We start from the raw sequence: 9,921 nt of genomic DNA, 5'->3' as shown, positions 1-9,921 counted from the left end.
GGCGGGGGGGGGAGATCCGAGGAAGCGGCGGGGAGGATCGATGGCGAAGGGGACGACGGAGATGGAGGTCGGGTCCGACGGCGTCGCCGTCATCTACATCGCCAACCCGCCCGTGAACGCCCTCTCCATCGACGGTGAATCAATCCCTTCTTCCTCTCCTCCTTCGTCAGCCGGCATTTGGGAGAGAGATTCCCAACAGCCTCCTTACCTAGGGGCTGTCTGCTAGTACTTGCCATTCTTCTGTGTCCTTGGAATAATTCTTAGATACATTTGGGGAATAAGTTTTCTTTTAAAGGAGGATGACCTCCTGCCTCTCCATGGAAATGCACGCAGCCACTTTATGAATTATTCACAAAGACCTTACAAAGTTAATATATCAATGTGTTTGAAGCCGTCATCTTGGCAACATCTTTCGCTACTCCTATCCATTGATGAAGGGTGCAGAAAGTGTGAGCCGAATATCCAGACCTCTCACCTAAGCCTAACATCTAAAGCCGGAGGCCCCAACCAAGCCACATACCAGGTTTGGGGCACAAACCGGTCCAACGCACTCTCATAGGTCGTCGCCGCCGTCTTCCATCGATCCATCTTCAAAGCAGATACTCCACGTTTGGGGAATAAGTAGAATACTGACTAGTGATAATTTAGATGCAAATTTTCTATCAAGTAGATCAACAGGTTTCACGAAAACTATTTGCTCCTTCAGACCTCATAGAATATTAGCCATTAATTATTTAAGTTCTTTTGCCTAACATCTTTCTCGTCATATATTTTCAGTCCTGTTTAGCTTGAAAGGGCACTATGAAGAGGTGCTTCGAAGGAATGATGTGAAAGCTATTGTTCTTACAGGTAATAGACAGTTTAAGATACAAGTATGATTTTGTGGATAATGTGCACTTCAAAAAATCCTTAAAAAATGCACGCACCATAATCTTGCCGGTTTTTTCTCATCTTTTACTCTGTAGCAGTTTTCCTTCATGTGAATCATTTTAAAGATGTGTGTGGAAATTCTTTTTGGTGGAATTAATTTTCCTTTCATGTGGGAATTTTTAACAGGAAGTGGAAGGTCATTTTCTGCTGGACTCGATATTAGTGCCTTCGCTGATATTCGCAAACGTACGATTAGCCCCCATTAAGCAAATTTTCTGTCGAGATCGTCATTTTACCGTGTCTCTACATACCTACTATGCCAACATTGACATACAAAATTTATATGTTTCTAATAGCGGAGCAGCTAAAGGATCACTGCATATTGATTGAAGCCATGACTGATATCTTCGAAGGTGTTTGAGCAATTCATCATCTTTTCTCAAATACTATCTTTCTGGCATACACGTACCATTAGACTAGTAGATTTAAAAGTTCCATAATACATTTTTCATGGGCGTTATCTCTGTCAGATGCTGGGAAGCCATCAGTGGCTGCTATTGATGGCCCTGCTCTTGGTGGAGGTTTAGAAATTTCCATGGTACAGAGTTGACCTCCTTCCTTAGTTCTTCACCTTACAAGAGAAGTTCTGAAATGACAAGTCTTACTAAGTTTGAATTCTACTATTAGGTATGCCAAGCACGCATTTCAACTCCTAATGCTCAATTAGGCCTCACGGAGCTTCAGTTTGGAGTAATACCTGGATTTGGAGGTAGTGTCACTTTTATATTTTCTTACAGAAATAAGGCTATTATTATCTATACTTGATGTCGCAGCTGATCCAGTGATTTCCCTTGATTACACTAATATAGGAGAGAAAGTTAATGTATTGATGTTCCTTGTGATATGCTATGCACTCCAGTTTACCATATGCATCACAAAACATAATTAAGTTATTTCCCTTCCGTTTTTCCTTGTACCATGCCATGCAATAGATTATGAATTATTAATACGAAGAACTGCTATCATGGAGTTGTACTTTATACGATGTGTTTGGCACTGGTCGATCCCACATTTCAGGAACACAGCGCCTTCCCCGCCTTGTTGGACTGACAAAAGCACTTGAAATGATGATGGTACGTTCATTTACTTCTTTCATATGCTATTGCACATTAACTTCTTACATTGAAAACCTTGAAACACACTCATTTTCACCAGCTCTCGAAGCCAATTAAAGCCGAAGAAGCCCATGAGCTGGGTCTGGTCGACGCTGTTGTTTCACCTAACGATTTGTTGAATAATGCCCGCCGTTGGGCTTTGGACATCTATGAGTCGAAAAGGCCATGGGCCCGAGCCCTCTACAAAACTGACAAGCTTGAATCCCCTGATCTGGCCAGAGAGATCCTCAATTCTGCCAGAGTTCAGTCTCGGAAGCGGGCTGCCAATCTTCAGTATCCATTCGTCTGTATCGATGCTGTCGAAGAAGGTATAGTTTCAGGGCCACAAGCCGGGCTTCGGAAGGTATGATTTGCTTTACTGTTTAATACTCTCTCCGTCCCAAAATAAGTGTCTCAGCTCTAGTACAACTTTGTACTAAAGTTAGTACAAAGTTGAGACACTTATTTTGGGACGGAGGGAATATTTGGCTTGACAAGAAAACTATATTTAAGATTTCACGTGAGTTGTGTGCAACACAAATGCAGGAAGCCATGGCTTTTCAGGAACTCTTTTTCTCAGATACATGTAAAAGCTTGATTCATGTGTTCTTTTCACAACGCGCAACATCAAAGGTAAAGAACAAGGAAAAAACACTGTGCCTGTTCCAGATAAAATGTCATGCTTTTGAGTTGCATTGTTTGAAGCCATGAGAGTATGAGATATGCATGTTGTGGGCAGAATTGTACCCACTTACCTGTAGCTATATTATAATGTAGAATGCCAGCCTTATATCAATTGCAGCAGGTTCCTGGGATCACAGACTTAGGTTTGATGCCAAGGAAGGTATCTAACGTTGCCATTGTTGGTGGTGGACTTATGGGTTCTGGAATCGCAACCGCGCTGATACTGAGCCATTATCCTGTTATACTGAAAGAAGTCAACGAGGAATTCCTAAATGCAGGAATTGACAGGATCAAAGGTAGAGGATGGCTTAACATTACCTCATCACTTTCTATCTGAATATTCTTTCATCTTGGTGTCCAGACCAACCAGAAAATGAAAGGGGTTGCCTAACTATAACACTTTGATCAGAAAACTTGCAGAGTCGTGTAAGGAAAGGAAAAATGACAAAGGAGAAATATGACAAGACCCTCTCACTTCTTACAGGTGTCCTCGATTATGAAAAATTCAAGAGTGTTGACTTAGCAATCGAGGCAAGTTCTATATCTAATTACCTTACATCTGCTGCATCAAGCAAAGAATGGTAGGAGAGAGTCCTGCTGGAATATCGCTTTCGCTATTTTAGTTAACCCGGTTATCCTTATGCTGCTTGTTCAGACAGTCGTAGAGAATGTGAAGTTGAAGCAGCAGATTTTTGCTGAATTGGAGCAACACTGTCCTTCCCATTGTATTCTTGCCACCAACACTTCCACCATTGATCTTGACCTGATCGGAGAGAAGACAAATTCCCAAGACCGCATTGTTGGCACACACTTCTTCGCGTAAGGAAAATCTAATCAGATTCAGAATAAACTCCTTAGTTGTGATTCCTGAACTACCTCCTGATACACTCCCTTTTTTTTGACAGTCCAGCTCATATCATGCCTCTTCTTGAGATAGTCCACACCCCTCGCGCCTCTTTGCAAGCAGTTGTCACCTTGCTGGATGTGGGGAAGAAGATCAAGAAGACACCAATAGTGGTCAGAAACTGTACCGGCTTCGCGGTCAACCGGATGTTCTTTCCGTACACTCAGGCAGCACTATGGCTTGTCGATCATGGAATGGATGTTTACAAGATCGATCAGGCTTGTACTGAATTCGGGATGCCAATTGGTCCATTCAGGTATTTAGACAACACTAAATCTCTTTTGCGGTATCTAATCTCTTTCAATTCCGACGATTCAAACGGGAATGCTCATCAGTGGGACTGTCAGCATCATTTGGCTTGCCTCAAGCACTTATGCTGATCAAATCATGTTGAATCACACACCATTTTCATTTAAAGAGCTTCTCTGCAGAATGACAGATCTGGTTGGTTTTGGAGTTGCTCTAGCCACAGGCATGCAGCACCTTGAAAACTTCCCTGAGCGGGTCTACAAGTCAATGCTGATTTCTCTCATGACTGAGGACAAAAGAACAGGTAAAGCTAATCATTTATAACTTGCAACGCTTCCTTGGTTCCCATTGGTGAGTATGCTTTCCTTGTTTCTGTTTCTGTTCCACAGGTGAAGCCTCTCAAAAGGGGTTTTACAGGTATGATAGTAAGAGGAAGGCGAGCCCTGATCCTGAAATCATGAACTATCTCGAGGAGTCGAGGAGAATTGCAGGAGCCACACCTGATCCCGAGGTTTGGTTTCGCTTTCCAGTGTTTTTACCTACGTTCCTTTGTTCTTCACTTTCTCAATATGATCTTTTCTTGAGGGTTTGTGAAAGAAAAAAAAAAGAGGAAATGCCAACATATGTTTCCCAGTACACATTAAAAATAGGTTCTTCATGAGGTTAGTGTTGGCTTGTAGATAGTACGTGTTGATGGAATGATGGTCAAATAAGCAAGGCAGCTTTCAAATTAACCTGCTCTCTTTGGTGAAATCTCACTATGTGGTGGACAGATATAAGCTAAACTAGTTTCAATATTGATGGCAGATAGATTGTCTCACTGGTGCATACATTTATTTGGACTGAATGGATCTCTTACTCTCCATGCACACCATAATTCCAGTTAAAGGCATAATGTTGCTAGATATCAGAAACACCAATGGCCATTTGTAATCACCATGATTCTTGTACATGGTGGCAGTTGCTCAAGCTTGACAACAGCGCGATAGCAGAGATGGTGTTGTTCCCGGTTATCAACGAAGCCTGCCGTGTCCTGGGGGAGGGCATTGCCTTCAAGGCCTCTGACCTCGACATCGCCTCCATCTTCGGAATGGATTTCCCGCCATACAGGTGCCGTCTCCGAATCATTTATAATTTTGTACGCTAATAAGATGATTGGTCGAGCTCCCTGACTGCCGACGAACTGCTGAGGAAACCAATTGTGAAATGCAACCAGGGGTGGCATCATGCACTGGGCGGATTCCATCGGCGCAAGGCGCATTTGCACGATGCTGTCGGAGTGGGAGATGAAGTATGGCCAGTTCTTCAAACCTTGCAGCCACCTGTTGGAGAGGGCGGCTGAAGGTCTTCCTCTGGTGAGAACAATGTCTGCACACTGCAGTCTGGTTCTTCAGATATCCCAATTAAATTTTTGTGTGAGATTTCTGCGTGTATTTTCATTATTGTGTCCTGAAAATCAAATGAATTCCATTTGCAGAGCGCATTGGCGACGAAGACGATGAACAACCAGGCCAAGGACAAGCTGTAGTTTCTTTTCCTCATTCTACCATCATTTGTTTTTTGCTTAGGTTGATGCAGAATAAGAATAACGTGGCTTCAAATCGCTTCAGACTGGGAAGCTGCTGAGTCATGGAAGGGGAGAGCCAGAAGACTGAATAAACAAGTAACGATTTGAAAAGAAGTTTCTTGTTATTTGGCCGAGGTGATTTCACAAAAGTTGATCATGCAAAATGTGTCTGAATAAGAGTGATCAAAGATGCGCCGCACGAACTCCATTCGAATTGTATCAAATTTCGATCATTGGATATATCATGTGCGACTGGATTATATACGGAGTTTAAATCTTGGTGTGTGAAAGAGGTGTTCAAGCAGGATGATCTAGCAAGAGTTTGAACTTTGTACTCCTGTTTTGCAAGTATTTAGTGCACTATTAAGTTGTGTTTTATAATAAGCAGGTCACTCGTCTGAGATCATAAGTGGTCTTGTTAATCGTAAGTTTAGTGTCCCAGTATCAATACCAGCACCAGTTAAGACTAATCACATTGTCATCTCTCATCTGTGAACATGCACTAAATAAGTACTGTAGAGACTAAATGTTTATCTCCTTGGTTGAATGGTTGTTAATATCTTAGATGTGCTTTCATGGGAATCAACCCAGTCATTATTTGTATATTTTGTTAAGCAAACTATTCCAACCCAGAAAGGATTGGTCATGGAACTACAACCAAAAATAGCTCTGTAAACTAATAAGACGTAAAATGAGAGAAGTGCTCGCAAAAAACATATATGAGAGAAGTAAATGTACTTATCAAAAAGGGCAGATGCATAGGAAACAATTTAACAATAAGAACTCCTCGATTTTCTAATCCATGTGCCATTTAATATGATCAATCTATATATCTAATATTTTTTTTTTGCGAAACAAGAGCTATCATTAAACAGTAGCATTACAATCATTCTGCAGGCATTCAACTAGAAACCTAGGAACAAAGTTGATCCATAAACATCTCCTTCTAATCGAAGAAGCCTGCTTAGCACAAAGATGTGCCCCTTCATTAGCTCCACGCCCAATAAAGTTCAGTTGGAAAAATTCCAAGTTGCTACTGAGCTCTTCAATCTCTTGGAGAATCGGTGCAATTTCTGATCTTCCCTGCTCTCGACTCCTCCAGAGGTTGACTACCTCTCTCGCATCAGTTTCTATTGTGATGTTGCCGAGGCCTAGATCGCAAGCCAGTTTAGTTCCATCCCTAACAGCAAAAGCTTCCATAATCAAAGCATTTTCAGCTTGCCCATACCATAAAGCTTGGCCTCTGATCAAGGATCCAGAATGGTCACGTAGGACTAGACCCGTAGCTCCCTCATTCGAGTTCACCTGGAAGCTAGCATCCACATTCATCTTCAGACTCCTTTCTGGCGGCCCCTGCCACTTGACTTGCACCTTTGGGCCACACACTTTATTCTTGTCAGCATCAACACAGAGATCCATAGCAATATCTGTTGTCCACTTAACAGATTGAGGCACCATTCTAACTTGCTCCTCATGGTGCCTAGCATTCCTCTCCGCCCACACAGCCCATCCTCCACAAAAAACAACAGCTGCATCATCTAAAGAAATCATCTCACTGTCAATAAGGTCTATGGCCCAAGTACCCGGATGAAGGTCGGGTAGCTTGAATGAAGTAACAGCCTTCAGCTGTTGCCAGAAAAGTTTTGCCCATGTACACTCAAACAGTGCGTGCCTAATAGTCTCATCTTGCCCACATGATTGGCAAAACGAAATTTTCTCAATATGTCTATCCTTCAGAACCTGACGGCAAGGAATAAACTTCTTGATGATTCGCCACCAAAAATTACGAACCTTAGGAGGCACTCTCATCTTCCATAGCTTCTTCCAGAAAACTTGTTCAGATCCTCTTGAGCCCATCACTGGATTGATAGTAGTATTTGCTACAAGAAGCGCCCTATAAGCAGAGCGGACTGAAAAATTACCGTTCCTTTCCAAATGCCATCCCCACAAGTCTCCATCAAAGCGACCAGTTGGAATTCTCATAATAGGCTGGGCATCGACCGGAACAAAATTTGTTTCCAATACTTGTTCATCCCATTCTTCCGTAACCGGGTTCATCAATTCCTCCACAAGGTTAACATCCGATGAAGGAAGCCTTACAATTGGTTTTAAAGTTGAGTTTGAAGGTATCCAAGGATCATCCCAAATTCTCGTGCTTGCACCATCACCAATGCGTTTAATTAGGCCCAACTTTAGAGCTTCACGGCCATACAAAATCGCTCTCCAAGTATGAGAAGCATTCCTCTTATTTCCGGCTGTCAATAGATTACCTTCATGATAATATTTACCTCTCAAGACCCGAGCACACAACGAGCCGGGATTACAAATCAATCGCCACCCTTGCTTCGCTAACATAGCTTTATTGAAGAGTACGAGATCTTTGAACCCCATACCACCACAAACCTTTGGTATAGCGAGATCCTTCCATTTAACCCAATGCATTTTCCTTTTTTTTTCATCTCCCCCCCACCAGAACCGAGCCAGTACTGCAATGATCTTTTTACATAACTTCTTGGAAAGTTTGAAACAGCTCATCGAGTAAGTTGGAATAGCTTGGCATATAGACTTAATAAGCACCTCACGTCCAGCACTACTAAGAAGTTTAGGTGCCCATCCCGCCACAAGTCTCTTAATAGTAGCCAAAATATGTTGAAAATTCTCATCAGTGGACCTTCCCAGAGCTGTAGGGAGACCCAAATATTTCTCAACTAGTGCCTCAACTGTAATCTCCGTGCCTTGATGGATAGCCGCCTTCATATTGTCATCAGAATTCCCGCTAAAAAATATAGCTGACTTCTGTTTGTTAACCATTTGGCCCGATCCAATACGGTATCTTTCCAGAACTTCTTGTAATCTATTAGCACCTTCAGCTGTCGCCTGAGTGAATACCATACAGTCATCTGCAAAAAGAAGGTGAGAAATCCATGGACAGTGAATACCAACTCTCACTCCACGAGATAAATGTCCAGCTCCATACTTCTTCAACATACAAGAAAAGCCTTCTGCACATAGGAGAAAAAGGTACGGAGAAATTGGATCACCTTGCCTAATACCCTTCGAAGGTTTGAATATTTGAGAGTAATTGCCATTAACCCTAACTGGAAAAGAAACTGTTTCTACACAGGACATAACTCTATTAATCCATGCATCTGCAAAGCCAAGTTTGCTCATGATAGCTCTCAAGTATGACCATTCTACACGATCATAAGCTTTTGCCATATCAAGCTTCACCGCACAAGCCCCGGATTTTCCTTCCTCTTCAAAAAATGGATACACTCATATGCCAAGAGTACGTTGTCCGTAATCAGTCGGCCCGGAACGAAAGCGCTCTGCTCTTTAGAGATTAATCCTTGCAGTAACGGTCTCAATCTCAAGGCTAACACCTTCGAAGCTAATTTGTAAAGCACGCTACATAAAGAAATAGGCCGATATTGACTGAGATGTTGCGGGTTTTTAACCTTCGGAATGAGAACCAACACCGTGGAATTAACCATCTCAGGCATTTGACCACCTTCCAGGAAATCCCTCACTGCCTCACATACCGTGTCTTTTAAAATGTTTCAATGACGGATGTAGAAGCCAGCGGTAAATCCATCAGGGCCTGGTGATCTATCAGGATGCATCATAAAAAGAGCTTGCTCTATTTCATCGTTCGTAACCGGTGCACAAAGTCTACTGTTCATTGCATCATCCACCTTCCGATCAACCCAAGAAGTCACCAGATCTGGGTCGGTTCCATCTTGAGCAGTAAACAGTCCCTGATAATAATTGAGAACCTCTGCTTCTAGCTCAGGTTGAGAATTAGCAACTGATCCATCTTCCCTCTTCAGCGACTTAATTTTGTTAATACGTGCACGTTCCTTAGCCTTGGCCTGAAAAAAAGACGTATTACGATCTCCAGCAGCTAGCCAAAGGGCTCTTGAACGCTGTTTCTCCAAAGCTTCCTCCCTAGATAGCAACTCTGAAATTCTGGCTATGAGTTCCATCTCCTCTCTGCACGGTCCGGATAAAAGCGAATTTTGTCGAACATACCCCAGCCGAGCCCGAAGGGATTTCAACTGTCTTTTCACCGATCCAAACTCAGATTTACTCCAATTCTGTAGTCTCTGCCGCACCCCACTCAAAGCTGCACTTATCCCTTGCAGATTACTAGTATTAACGTGCCACGAATCCTCTACTACTTGTGTATACCGATCGTGTCAAGTCCAAGCATTCTCGAATCGAAAAGGTCTACCTTCCCTTCCTTCCTCCATCCATTCAGACTTCCTGACAGAGATGAGGAGAGCACAGTGGTCAGATTCGGCACACTGGACATGGTTAACCACTGTATTATCAAAACACTCCGCAAATCTATCATCCCCCAAAGCTCGGTCAAGCCGGACCTTGATGTTGCTATCCCCTTGTTGTCTATTGTCCCAAGTGTAAGGTAGGCCAAAGTAGCCCAAGTCCTCAAAACGGCAATATTCAATGGTATCCCTAAAAACCTCCATCTT

The 9,921-nt window shown here is 42.7% G+C and overlaps 1 protein-coding gene across 3 annotated transcripts; it reads left to right on the top strand.

The window, feature by feature from the left end:
• Window positions 1–6: 6 nt before the first annotated feature.
• Window positions 7–5,791, top strand: LOC125528060 (glyoxysomal fatty acid beta-oxidation multifunctional protein MFP-a-like). 3 transcript variants are annotated; one of them, XM_048692578.1, is made up of 19 exons: window positions 7–134; window positions 778–849; window positions 1,057–1,116; window positions 1,227–1,283; window positions 1,401–1,468; window positions 1,558–1,639; window positions 1,948–2,003; window positions 2,086–2,388; window positions 2,571–2,657; window positions 2,830–3,004; window positions 3,118–3,239; window positions 3,364–3,527; window positions 3,614–3,868; window positions 4,044–4,165; window positions 4,251–4,372; window positions 4,823–4,971; window positions 5,078–5,216; window positions 5,339–5,385; window positions 5,472–5,791. In XM_048692578.1, the coding sequence occupies exons 1-19, from the start codon at window positions 41–43 to the stop codon at window positions 5,485–5,487; spliced, it is 2,190 nt and encodes a 729-aa protein (XP_048548535.1). In that variant the 5' UTR covers window positions 7–40; the 3' UTR covers window positions 5,488–5,791. The 3 variants fall into 3 exon arrangements, with proteins under 3 accessions (XP_048548535.1, XP_048548534.1, XP_048548536.1); XM_048692577.1 differs by having other exon boundaries at window positions 2,827–3,004; XM_048692579.1 differs by lacking the exons at window positions 4,823–4,971; window positions 5,078–5,216; window positions 5,339–5,385; window positions 5,472–5,791 and adding an exon at window positions 4,669–4,812 and having other exon boundaries at window positions 2,827–3,004.
• Window positions 5,792–9,921: the final 4,130 nt, after the last annotated feature.

Source organism: Triticum urartu, unplaced genomic scaffold (assembly GCF_003073215.2).
Source record: "Triticum urartu cultivar G1812 unplaced genomic scaffold, Tu2.1 TuUngrouped_contig_4606, whole genome shotgun sequence".
NCBI lineage: Eukaryota > Viridiplantae > Streptophyta > Magnoliopsida > Poales > Poaceae > Triticum > Triticum urartu.
This window is presented reverse-complemented; position numbering and strand designations above follow the sequence as displayed.

What these genes read in the sequence shown, in the direction of transcription:
- LOC125528060 (XM_048692577.1), top strand. Translation starts at nt 41, where the DNA reads ATGGCGAAGGGGACGACGGAGATGGAGGTCGGGTCCGACGGCGTCGCC. An exon ending in CACAACGCGCAACATCAAAG is followed by an intron (nt 2,658 to 2,826) that starts GTAAAGAACAAG and finishes TATCAATTGCAG; the next exon opens with CAGGTTCCTGGGATCACAGA. An exon ending in GTTGGCACACACTTCTTCGC is followed by an intron (nt 3,528 to 3,613) that starts GTAAGGAAAATC and finishes TTTTTTTGACAG; the next exon opens with TCCAGCTCATATCATGCCTC.